The 14,034-nt window shown below is 29.5% G+C and overlaps 1 protein-coding gene across 3 annotated transcripts in view; it reads right to left on the bottom strand.

Annotated features, from left to right (window-relative positions):
- LOC149885246 (uncharacterized) overlaps positions 1-14,034 on the bottom strand; it is a 31,299-nt gene that overhangs the window by 14,250 nt on the left and 3,015 nt on the right. For 2 of the 3 annotated variants that reach the window (XM_090095595.1, XM_090095596.1), the window contains exons 4-9: positions 9,529-9,687; positions 9,210-9,392; positions 8,385-8,996; positions 6,126-6,293; positions 5,530-5,694; positions 886-1,017 (exon numbers count right to left, since the gene is read on the bottom strand). In XM_090095595.1, coding sequence (XP_089951721.1) covers positions 886-1,017; positions 5,530-5,694; positions 6,126-6,293; positions 8,385-8,996; positions 9,210-9,392; positions 9,529-9,687 — 1,419 coding nt within the window. Of the gene's footprint in view, positions 1-885; positions 1,018-5,529; positions 5,695-6,125; positions 6,294-8,384; positions 8,997-9,209; positions 9,393-9,528; positions 9,688-14,034 lie in introns of those variants that run through there. The other variant, XM_090095597.1, reaches the window with a different exon arrangement.

The following is a 14,034-nucleotide window of genomic DNA, read 5'->3' as shown; positions in this document are numbered from 1 at the left end:
TTCGAAGACCATTTCTATATTCTTTCTTTTTAAGCACCATTTAATTTTCATCTAGTCAAGAAATCCACAAGTATTTATACTATGTAATAGCCAGTAATGTTCTGGATATAATGTCAACACTTTTCTGTAACATTCTGAAAAAAATCACAAATGTTTTAGAACTTTTCCAAAAAATTCTTTTCTTTCCTTTCCTAAGGCCCAATAATGTTTGTATGTGTTACTTGAACAAGCTAATACTGTTTTATCAATAAAACAAAAACGAAAGTAATTGAAAAGTTGAAACTTGTAGTATATATATTGATGATAATAGGCCACACAATGATACACTCAGTAATTTTCTCCTATAATTCTTATATGACAGCAATTATGACCTAATTATGCAATGGTGGGCCGATAACCTTTGGACTCACTATAAGTAGTTTCAAGCCTATATAGTTGAAATTGCAGAAATAGATTGAGAACAAAATTGTTTTAGAAATACCAATAATAATTGAAATAGTTAAGTACTTCTAAGGGTATAAAAACCATAACCACATTCTATTATTACTCCTCATTATTATTCTAATACTATTCTACTATATTCTTTATCATCAAATCCTTATTCTAAGAATAAGCTTTTCAAAAAAGATTTTACATTTGCACAACATTTTACAAGAGATATAATCTTCCTCTAACTAGTACATAGCATTAATTATTTAAGTAATAATCCATCAATAGTTTTTATTTCACATGCTAATTCTTTATGCCATAAAGCAAAAAACATAAATTATTTTGTATTTTCAGTTCAATAAAATACTGCAAAATAGAAATACACAGCATATACAATCCAAATAACGTTATACTTAAATATAATAGCTGATTATAAAAAACAAGGTTAAACTTTACCATAGCAAAATGTTTTGTTACTAACAGGGCCAGTTGAAGCATAACCAGGTAAGCATTCACAAACAAAACCACCAACTGTATTCTTGCAAAAGGAGGAGTTATTGCATTCTGTACTTTTAGTTTGGCATTCATCTAAATTTATATAAAGAGGGTATTCACTTAAGAAGACACATCTGGTATAATCTTTTTAAGCAATCACAGAACCGATAAGTATCACTACTTTGATAACCGTTTAACAATGTTTAAGAGGGATGATTTTGAGGGATTTTTTAAAAACTCTTTTTTTTGACATACAGGAATATATTCAATACAGGAATATAGAAAATGTAAAAAATCAACAAGCAAACAATTTTTTTTTATTTTCACGCTAAAAATATTTCCTGAAGATTTTTTTTAGAACCTAAAAAGTTTCAATTTAAAGTGTAATTATTTATTGAAATATAATTGCAATTCTTACATTATCAAATCTCACTTATCTATTTTGTATTTTCTTTTTGGTTTCTTTCCAAGAGTTTGCTTTGTACTTTTAGTATGATAACTCCACTATTTTTTTTTATCTTTGATAGTTTTATTATTTTTTCATTACACTTTTGTATATCATAGTATTAAAAGGTAAAATTTTTGTTCTGGCTTGTTTTCATTTGTAGGTGCAGATTGAAATTTTATTACAAAACTTGTAGAAAGGATAGAAAGTTCATATTTAATTAATTCTGAAATTTGACAAAAAAAATCTGCCATGCACTTACAAAAATATTCAATGAGAATTTAATCGGTTTAAAATAAAAGAATTTAACTAAATTTCATTGAAACCCCATAAAGTTACATCATTTGCTCAACAGTATTTAAAAGATAAAGAAAACTCATTGATAATTTATGTTGTGCCATAAAAACTCTTGTAGCATGGATTTGCATGGAATTTTTTTGCTATATAAAATCAAATGGGATTTCAATAAAGTAAAAGTTTCCTTAGGAAAAAACCATGCAGATAATATATCAAAGTTCAATTAGTATTTGGCCACTTTAGAAACCAATGTATTATGATTTATCAATGAGAAAATCATGCAAAAAGCCCATGGGTCTTCAGTTGAAATTTAGATAAGATAAGAAACAAAGATTATGACTTTCTCCTAGAAAATTAACGGAAAATCCATAACCCAAATTGTTCTAAGTACTAATAAAAATACCATGGGCTTTTTCATTGCTTTCAATAAAACTTATCCATAAGGTAAGTAGTGAAAACCAGCTTGAAGTTTCAACTTTAATTACCATCTTTTCATTACTGATCTGCTGATCAATTTTTGTAAATTTATTCAAATGACTAGAAGTGAGTCTTTCCTACAGCTATTATAAAAACATTTTAAAAACAGACTTTGCTCTTTTATTTTAACAAAACTAAGTTTACAAGTGTTTTACTTGTGAGAAGCTTTTAGCGAAAATAAAAAACAAGTTATTAAACAACATTAAGTATAAGGTTCAAGCAGAAAAGATGGTATATTTAAAACAAGTAAAGAAGTTTTCTTTTAAAACTTTCAATAAAATTAAAGTTAATGAATTGGAGTGATCAATATCAATTATATGTAGAAAGTACAGCTTCTATAAATTCATGTTTAAGAAGTATTATAACCTCACAACTCAGTGTTAGGGTCATGCATTCAAAGTCTTAATAACAATATTGCTGCTTTGTTTTTCCTTCATGAAAGAAATGAAGAAAAAAAGTATGCTTATTTGTTTGCATCTTCCTCGAGAAAATGTCTTCCATTAAAGAACTTCACATTTTTTTCAAAGATTTGGGGTGTAAAATAAAAATACTACTTTACTTAGATTATGTCAGTTTTGGTACTGAGTGAAAAATTTCTGAAAAACTACACATACTTTTCTATATTTCCCTACAATTCTTGCCTTACAAAGAGGATTTTGCTGCTTTAAAAAAAAAATTTTAAAAAAGAGTTTGTCATGTTTACACCATTTTATAATATTTTGTTAAGAATGTAGATTAGTATTAATAATAAAGCCACATCATTTACAATATAATAATAATAATAAAAACCTTAATATTGATATTTACATTTTGTTTGGAAAAAAAAAGACAATTTTACAATTTCATATTTATAGAGAACCCATAGGATCCATGATGATAAGGGAGTTGTGCTAAATGTGCATGTAAATATCATTAACTAAAGCATTCATATAAGCTGTTCATGGAGCTACTTATTTAGCTAATATTATTATATTCTTTATATCAACTAATATGATAGAATAAAACTTCAATAACTTTGGAAATTTTAAATCTTTACCTATGATAAAAAAAAAGGTGGCTATTTCTACTATGAAAACTGAAGATTTTAATTTGTACAATTTAATTGTTTGTTTCAGAGACTTCATAAATCATGAACTTGTTGGGAAAGCTTTTCCTAGTAATTTTATTTCTCACTGATGAAAGTTTTATTACATTTTACCTATTTTGGACGGCTTTATTTTTGTACTTCAGCAGGTGCTCCATATTCAATAACTAATTTATCAATAATTATTAAAATGACTTGACATATGGGGGTTCTTAAAATCAAAATAGAGAATCAGGTAAAATTTAAAGAGGACATCCATTCTTACACACAATTTGAAAAACTTAAAAAAACCATCATCATCTATAGTTAGATAAACTTATCAACAACCCCTTCCTTATGTTCCAAGAAATATTATGTCTTTGGTTTAACTTTTTTTACAGAAAAAAATTTAACAAAGTTTTACCAATTCTGGATTATAAACTCAAGGCTGTATCTCCTTCTGCATCTATAACTTTTCTGAAGTTATGATAAGAACTATGACCCTGGAAGAGTGTTAAAACAACTTTTTTTTAAGGATCAAAACTTGCTTTACCATTTTCAAATAATGAATAATACAGTATTTTAAAGAAATGTTTTTAAACATAAATTATTAGTACCTTTTTTTAAATGTGTAAACATTTGAACAAGTAAGTATTTTTTCCCACCCTAAATGCTTACATACACTTTTAACTAAACTTTTAGCTAAAAGTGTAAGCTAAAACCCTTTCAATCATTGGTCCTTCAGTTTATGTATAAACATGATATTATAAAAATTGTTTTTAGCCAATAACAGTTTTTTTTTTCTCCTTTTTTTGCTATTTTAAGAATAAAATAAAAATGTCAGTTTCAATAATTACGCTTTATAACATTCAATACTTATCTAAATTCTCAAATTCTAGTTGATTACATATCTTACAAAGGCCAGTTAATGATACTGTTAAAAAAATAATTATAATTATCAAAATGGATTTGTTGAACTCACAGATAGTATGTTAAGTAATGATTATTTCTAACATCTAGTTATTGCTTTCAGAATGGTATGCAATAACTATATAACTTTATAAATGCATGTAAACGTCTGTGCAATAGTAGAAAAGTGATTATAAAGTTATTAAAAGATTCTGAAGTAGACAGGCCAATGACTAGTATTCTGATCTTGTTTTTCTTAAACAAGAAGTGGTTTGTTGTTAGTAATAGCTGATGTAACTATTAAAGTTGTATACTTTATGAGATATGCGAAGTCTAGATTATTTAATGCAGGGTTTAAGTATAATAACACCTTATTTGCTGTTATATTAGAAGTTATATAGAGTGTAGACTTACCTTATACCTATTTTGTAGGCATAATTGGATTTAAGAAGAAAGCAATCAGAGATATTAACGTCTACTTCTATTAACATTATGTCTTAGGCTAGCTCTAAAACAAGAAAACTACCCAAGTATATTCATAAGAACTTAGTAAATCCTACTTCACAAATGGTACAAAAATTATAAAATATATTGATAAACTTTGATAATCCAATAGATGAATAAGATAAAAATACAGCGGTTCATAAAAATTTCAAGGTAGTGTACCATTTTCCAATTGTTACAAAAATGACAGACCATGTTAGAAATCTGTACTAAAAATGCTGTAATGATGGTAGAGCTACATTTAATGATAGTTATGAAAGCCCTCATAATACTAACCAGGCAAGAAAAAAATCATTGAAATATATTCATAAACTTGGAGTTACATAGACCTGTTCACTCACAAGTCTTTCAACTTCTGCAGCAACAATCCAATTGTTCTACTTCTGTAACAATCATTTCTAGACAACAAGCAATAGTTTTATTGTTCAGAAATGTTAAGTCTTCTTTTTATCGGCAAAAGAATGGAAGTTTAACAAGAAAATATTGTATTGAGAGCTGTATTGATTAAGCTTCTTTGATTAGGTTTTATTAAGAGCTATTTACACCTCACAGACAATTTTATTACTGCTTGTAGGACCGGTCATGCCAGTCCTAGAAAACTGTATCAAAAACAGTGAATAAACCATTTAAACATATTTCATATATTGAATGCGCTTAACCTTAAGTTAAAAGATACTATGGAGCCAAACACAGCAGAAATAATATAAAAAAGTGCAACACCCAGTTAAATATTTTTCTGTTGTAATTTTAAAAACATATTTTTAAATCAACTAACTTTCCAAATCAGATATAGAAACACTTTACATAAAGTAGGAGCAGCAAACAAAAATAAAAAATAACTATCCAAAAAGTTTAACATTAACTGTAATGAGAAAAGTAAAAATAAATCACTTTTAATGCCATAAACTACCTGGGCAAATAGTATTTGTGTTGCATTCTTTAGTCTCATTAAAAAGACCATAACAAGGTCCAAGCTCATTATTGCATGATCTAAAACGAGAGGTGGTAGGAGGATTCTGCTCAAGCCAGCAAGAACCAGAACATGCACTCCAAATACTCCATTCACTAAAAGTACCTACAAATAAATTTTTTAAATAAAATTTGCAGTACTTTAAAACCTAACTGCAAACGGTACAAAATAAAAAATGTAATTGTTAAAATATAAATCAATCATAAGATAAATAATAAAATACAAAAAACAATTGCAAGTTAAAACAGACACAAAATTTTTCTTTTTTCCTCAAAATTGTTTAATAAAAACAAAAGGGAGTTAATATCAAAGTAAATTTAAAAAAAATATACATTAAACCTAAAACACAGCATAAATCGTAGTATTGTGTAAATCTTAAGATTTTAGTGACAAAAGAAGTAACTTTTTAAATTGATAAACATTAAAAGGAGAAAAGATAACAAAAAACCACTAAACTAAAACTTAATATGTAAAAATTAACTAGAATAAAGACATAAGAAAAACTACAGAATAAATAGAAATTTAAAACAACTTACTGCATTTGAAATTGCAAACCCTAAGTTGAAAATTTGGACCATCACAATCTCCTTGGACAAGAAAGGTGTAGGAACTTAAACAAATACGATAACGTTTCTGAAACCCATAGGCTCCACAGTAAACAGAGCACAAGCTCCATTCTTCCCATTCAGACCATTGGCCTCTAGCTGTAACACAGACAAGAATCTCTTCATCTTAAATTTATTATTAAAATGCAAGGTACTTTTTTTTTTTTAATCAAAGTTAAGTTAAAAATAACTCAAGCCCAATTATAAAATGTTCAGCAATAGATTATGGAAAATGAAATGTCATATTACCAAAAAAATTGTAACATCATTATGTTATAATGAGTTTTAAAATTTAAGTTTAATCTGTACGTATACCATTGAATAATAAGTCATAACTAAAAATAACGAGAGTAATAATCAAAAGCAGTGTTTAGAACACTCAATTATGTCTTAAAATCAGAAAAAGTTATCTAAATTAATACTTTTATATATATATATATATATATATATATATATATATATATATATATATATATATATATATATATATATATATGCAGCTATTCACGAAAGTTTAAACGATTGCAGAATTTTTATCAAGTATGTTTGGTTTTTGTTTAATAAAAAAAAACTGTAAAATGATATCGAATTAATTTTTTTTATTTATTAAAGAAAAAGTAATTAGCTTTAAAATGAGTATCAACATATTATAAAAATTTTAATATTTAGTTAGAAAAAAACAATAACAAAAAATCTTATAGGAAAAATAAGAAGCACAAAAGTTTAAACAAATTGCAACATTCAAACAAAAAATTAAAAAAAAAAAGCAAAATTAATATTTAAAGTGTCCTCCTTTGTTTTTATAGCAAAGATAAACTCGTTTATGCATTGATTCAACTAATTTCATGCACATCACGCGAGGTACCTTCAGCCAGTACTCATTCAAAAGTTGTTTCAAATGCTGAGTTGATTGAACTTCATAGTATGTCAGTTGATTGTTAATCCAAGACCAAATATTTTCAATTGGGTTGAGATCTGGTGATCTAGGGCACCAGGGCATCACATTGAACACGTTTCCAATGTGTTCTTGTAGTTGTATTGATTAATTCGGCCTTTGTACAGCTCACAGAAGCCTATACCTTTGTGAGAAAAACATCCCCAGATGCCAACCGAACCTCCACCGCCTTGCCGACGATGTTGCAAAAACCTGTCTGAATATTTCTCAGTTGCAAATCTTTTCACATTCTTCCCTTTCGGTTTACGATTTGAAAATTAGCTTCATCACTCCAAATAACATTTGCCCGCTGTTCTACAGACCAGTCCAGCCTTTCTTTGGACCACACTCGTCGTTTACGTTTATCCTTGATTGAAAGAATAGGTTTTCTAGACAATACGTTCCATTGTCCACCTTTGTCCAACAATGTTCGTCTCACGAGCTCTCTGCTAACTTTTGGATTGTTTTTTGAGTCGTTGAAGATTGGTGCAAGCTTTTTGTAGCTGAGTCTGGGGTTTTCTCTGCTCATTCTGAATATACCACTTTTGTCACGGTTGCTGAGTTTGGATGGTCTCCCAGTACGCTGCATGTCGGAGATGCCCTTGGTAAGTTCCCAGGTTTTGATGGTTTTTCGAACGCAAGATTCAGAAACATGAAGTATTTTGCCTATTTGAACGTTTGTGTGATTTTTTGTCCTTGCCATAACAATAACTTGCCACTTGATCTCACTAGAAACTGCTTTGCAACCCATTTGCACGCAATTGAAAATAATTTGAAATTTACAATATTTCAAGTTGATTTTTTAAAATTTAAAAGCTGCCTGATGATGTTGCGATAAATTTTTTGATTGTAATTGACTCATTTTGACTTTATTTAAAAATAAAAAAAATTTTCGCCCCGAATTTATCAATTAATTAGCAAATAATTGATCCTTAATAAAATCGTTTAAACTTTTTTGACACCTCTTAATTTGTATCACCTACCTTTTCATGAAATTTCTGAGTAAACAGTGATGAGTCGAAACCTACTTTTTTGAATTTTATTAACAAATAACCTATATACCAAATTAGAAAAAAAACTATTTTGAAATCTATTTCCGTTAGATTTTTATTCAAGAAAATCTGAAGATTAGATCTTAAAATTCTGTAATCGTTTAAACTTTTGTGAATAGCTGTATAAATAACAGAATAAAAATTTAAAAAAAAATCTTTCAACAACAACAAAAAAAAAAGACATATAAGAAAATTTTCGCTTACTTTCACAAACATTAAATAACACAAAAAGATTTTCAGGAGCAGGTATTGGTAGATCTAAAAAATTTTTACTAAACTGATATGATAATATTTCTGAATTATTGATTATATGTTTTGACATCCTCTGAATATCAGAAATATTTACTATAGAACCAACTGCTACAATGTACAATAACGCTTCATCTTTAATTATTGCTTCAGTTTGAAATCTATAGTTATTATCTTGTTCAACATCTTCACGACCATTTGTAAGAAATACAACAACTGGCAACACATTTAGCCTCTGGCAAGCCTTGTAAGCTTCTCTTGCTTTTAATAAAGCATTATTAATTGCTGTTGCACCACCTTTCTTTGAATTATTCAGATTATCAATTGATACAATCGCATCCTTTATAGTGGAAAGTTGACCACAAGGAGAAATTATTTCTGAAGTTTCACCAAAATTTACAATAGCAACTTGAACATTAGCATTTTCATCAAGCTCTAGTTTCTCAATAAATCCTTTGAAAAAATTTCTTTCATTTTTCCATTGATTATTAGTCAATGAATCTGATACACGAGATGAAGAATCCAGTACCATAATAAAACTGGTATTTAAACTAGAGCAAGATTTCACTGAAACAAAAAATAGTGCAAAAAAGGTTAAAAAATTACAGACTGCTGGAAAAAAAAAAAACACTCATAATAGCAAAAAAACAATAACCTCATATGTTAAAAGGTTTAAACTTCATACTTTCATAAAAAGTTTAAAATCAGGGAAAACAAGATGAATAAGTTTTAATGAAATGCAACTTTCATTAAAGTTTGTTATAAAGATATGTTAGCAACCTATTAAGCAGGAGTCTGTATTACAAGGTTCATAACTTATCATATCTTCATCCCTACACTGAAATGCAGATAGGTCATTACTAAGGCAATAATCTCGTGTTCGAAAGCGTACCGGATTTGAGTCTGATACTTTGCATGATGCAGAACAAGAGCTCCAGCCTGACCAATCAGCTATTTTGTATACTAAGTAAATTAGTTTTATCAACAAAAAGTTATTTCTTACATAACAAAAACAAAGAAAAAAAATAAATATTGTGAAAACAGCAGATAAATATCAGTTCATGAAATATCCCATAGCTTTTTTAGATTGTTTACCAACCTGGACAAGCAAACTCTAGGTTACAAGGAATAGTTTCAAAAACCTGGATGCTTTGACAAAGGTACACAGGTGAACATGTTCGAGTTCGTTTACGGACAGGATTTTCTTGATTACATGTTTTAGAACATTCACCAAAAGAAGACCATTGTGAAATCTCGACTAAAATATAGTTATAAAAATGCATTGCTTGAGAAAAGGCAAACTTACTACTTTAATACTAAATTCATTTTTAAAATTTCTGCTCAACTTCTAAACTTTTAAAAAACTTAACTAAAGAAACATAACGCACTTCTAAATTATTAGATTTAACATTTGCAAAACAATTTCTATAACAAACAAGATGCAACTCTAAATTCAACAAATATTTATTTTCAAATTACAAAAAACCCTTATTTTCCAAAAAGCCATGTATCAAAAAAAAATTTGCCAGATTCTTCAACTTTTTCAATATTGGCACTATAGAAAAATTCAAAGCATAAAGTTTCTTTTCAACTTGATCATTTGGAAAATCCATGGTTATATCCTTTTACGTTAAATTTTGGTTCACAAACAAAAACTATGATAATGCAAATTAGTAACTAAATAACACAGGTCAACAAAAAAAAAAAAAATTTACTGGTGTCCAAAATATTTTAATGAATTTGGGGTGTTTTTGGGGTGCTAATTCTGAATATGTTATCAGTTTTGCCAGATTGGCTCAAGTTTTTGATATTTTTGGTATCTTATTTATAGCACTTGTTGGTAAATGCGACGCATCATCTCATTAATTTCTTGGGATTAGTACTTGAACTGAGCAGTTTTCAATATAGTTTTTTGTTAATTAGTGTTCTAAAAGTATGTTCATAGCTTGATTTTTGCACTAACTTTATGTTGTTGTCTGTTTTCCAGTGAAAAGCATGAACTCATCAAGAAGAAGTTGTCTTAACGATCCAGACTCATTCTATTACATTTGTGGTGAATATACACTGCAAAAACATAGAAGAAACATAACAGACTTCATAAAAAAAGTGTATTTGGCCTATTTTAGGGTTATGCTTGGGGACCAAGACAAGTCTTTGACACCACACATAGTGTGCAAAGCATGTATTGAATTATTACGAAAATGGAGCAAAGGACAAAGAAAAAGCTTAAAATTTGGTGTTCCAATGGTGTGGAGAGAGCAAAAAAATCATCATGATGACTTTTATTTCTGTGCAGTGCAAGTGCAAGGATTCAATAAGCATAAGAAACAAAAATGGGAGTATCCTAACATGGAATCTGCAAGAAGGCCTGTCCCTCATTGTGAAGATGTGCCTGTACCTGTGTTTACCATGTTACCTGACCTTCCCCCACCTGATGATGATGATGAAATGCAGGGTATGGAGCTAAGCATTAGTTCTGGAAGTGAACGAGAATATGAAGGAAGTTTCAGAACACCTACGCAATTTACCCAAGGAGAGCTCAACGATCTAATAAGAGACCTCAACCTCTCAAAAAGTGCATCTGAACTTTTAGCTTTAAGGCTAAGTGAAAAAAATTGTCTGACGCCTGGAACTAAAATTACATCTTACAGGACCAGAGAAGAAGCACTTCTTCAATTTTTCTGTGAAAATGACCGACTTGTATATTGTAAGGATATTCCTGGCCTGATGCTGCAAATGGGTTTACAAATATCTCGTCCTGAAGACTGGAGGCTTTTCATAGATAGTTCTAAAAGGAGTTTGAAATGTATTTTGTTGAACAATGGCAATCAGTGTGCATCTCTTCCAGTAGCTCACTCAACTAAACTTGCAAAACAATACAAAAATATCAAAATGGTCTTGGAGAAACTGTGCTACCATGAACATTCGTGGCTGATATGTGTTGATTTAAAAATGGTCAACTTTTTACTTGGACAGCAAAGTGGATACACAAAGTATCCTTGCTTCATCTGCGTGTGGGATAGTAGAGCAAAACATCAGCACTGGAAGAAACTGAATTGGCCTCCAAGGGACACCTTGACAGTAGTAGCATCAAACATAGTGAACGAACCTTTGGTGGACAGGGAAAAATCATTCTACCACCACTTCATATAAAGTTAGGATTCATGAAGCAGTTCGTAAAGGCATTAGACAAAGATGGTAATTGCTTCATGTACATCTGCAGATCTTTCCCTGGTCTTAGTAGCGAAAAATTGAAGGCAGGAATCTTTCATGGTCCTCAAATTCGAAAACTCATTAAAGATTCAAATTTTCCTAAGGAAATGAATGACATTGAAGCTGCTGCATGGTGTAGTTTTGTGTTGGTAGTGAAAAACTTCTTGGGAAATAAAAAGGCAGACAATTATGAAGAACTGGTACAAAACATGCTATTGAGATTTAGAAATCTGGGTGTACACATGAGCATTAAATAATATTATCTTCACAGTCACTTGGACAGATTTCCAGAAAATTTTGGAGATTTTAGCGAAGAACAAGGGGAGAGATTTCATCAGGATATTATGGTGATGGAGGAAAGGTACCAAGGCAGATGGGACAGACATATGATGGCTGATTACTGCTGGAATCTACAGCGTGACTGCCTGAATAGCTCACATAGAAGAAAATCATATAAAAAGCGCTTTTCCAGCAATTAAATGTCTCCTATCTTTCATGTCTTGTTCATTTTTGAAGATTACTTTCTAAAACTAGTTAAAATAAACTAAAATCAACATTTACTTTGATAAATTTATTGTATTCATGACAATATCAATAAAGTTAATGCGCGTGTAGCAAATTACGTCTTTTTTTTACACATTTCACGAAAAATCTCAAAAACTTGAGCCAATCTGGCTAAACTGATGACATATTCAGAATCAGCACCCCAAAGTTACCCTAAATTCGTTGAAATATCTTTGGCCCCAAAAATGCTATTGACCTGTGTAATATTTTTTCAAATTACTATTAAAAATTAGCTTGATAAACCAATGTCATATCATAAACAAAAAACAGAGAAATTATATGTGAATATATGATGGACTTCAATAAAATGTGAAGATTTAAATTCTAATGCAATAGATTACAGGATTTGTTCTAATTATGTATATTTGAAGAATTCATCTAAAATAAATTAATAGTATTGGTACTATTACTTATTAAAGTTGTGTAAAAGTGATCAAGGATCAAAAACATTAAAAACATTAAATCTTCTTCTATTTTATTATAATTATGTATAAGATGCACACTTCTTGCTATATTTGGCATGTTCAAAAAGTCTTAGGAACTTACGATTATTTTTTATTTAATAGTAATAGCATAAGAAAGCACGGTATTTCCATTTAAAGTAGTCTCCATCACACATTATGACATCTTTACAATAGTCGTACAAACATTTTAATTCCATTTTAAGTCGATCAGGAGGTGAGAACCTAATCTGTTCAGCACATACTAAATTATGTTGTTGGATTACTTTCAACCAATGATATTTCAAATTGGTGAACCATTTGGCCCGTAGCCCTTATATAAACCAATGCAGCAAATGTTTAAATATTTGAAAAAGTCTCTCCCACAACATGATTATAAATGTGCAAAGAAAGTTAAGGAAGCAATACTCTAGTGGTTCAAGCTGCTATTAGCTAATCAATATGAAATGGAACTTAAATGTTTGTACGACTATTTCCAGATTTCTTGCACAAAACACAACATTAAAATTGTAAATCTTCTATTCTCATAAAAACTCTTCTTCAAAAAAGTTTCGTGTTCAATTTAAACCTCACAAAAATACCTCAAATACATGCATAAAAAACAGCTAAAGCAATATTTACAAGATTGTAAACCACGCCAACTTCCACTTTACATAATTGCTTCCGTGTAGTTTAATTAAACTATTCTAAGATGTTGTAAGGTGTGATTGAGAATAGATTACATGGAAATAACACGCTTTCTTTTGGTAACCTTATTGTTATCATCATCAAACAGCTGTTTTGAAACTAGTTTTACTGTGTAGTTAATATTCTTCCGTCCAGGTGCCCTATTTGTCTTTGCAATTCTAGGGGTAGGCATCATGTCGTTGAAGCTTATATCAAGGTTTGAGTGCAAAGAGCTGTCGTTCATACGTGACATCGATGTCATGCAGGTAAACATGTCGGACCAAGATGTGCTGCTTGCTGGAGTAAAGACACGTCTGGTATTGGGGAATTTGGTCCCTCTTCCAGATTTGCTACCTGCTCAACTGAAAACTTGTCCGGTAATGGGAATGGAAAACCCTGCCCCTCTCCCAGTTCTGCTGCCTGCTAGAATGAAGACACATCCGGTATTGAGGTACCTGATCCATCTGCTGGATCTACAAGAAATCAATTGGCAGGTGTACATTATTAAAAACAACTTTAAAAGCATTTTACTTTGTTAAATCAATTATATACTTATGGAGTCAAACAATGTCGAAGTGGAATAAATTTTTGAAATTTATCTTCCGATTTATTTACTTTATGAACTGTTTATAACTTATTATCTTATATTGATTAATAAACGTTATTCATTAATTATTGTAAGATCTAATTAATATACTTAT

This window comes from Hydra viridissima, unplaced genomic scaffold (assembly GCF_058129835.1).
Source record: "Hydra viridissima isolate aposymbiotic clone 2 unplaced genomic scaffold, HvirCarnegie_v1 scaffold_8, whole genome shotgun sequence".
Classification (NCBI taxonomy): domain Eukaryota; kingdom Metazoa; phylum Cnidaria; class Hydrozoa; order Anthoathecata; family Hydridae; genus Hydra; species Hydra viridissima.
Note: the sequence above shows the minus strand (reverse complement) of the source record. Positions and strands in the feature narration are given on the sequence as shown.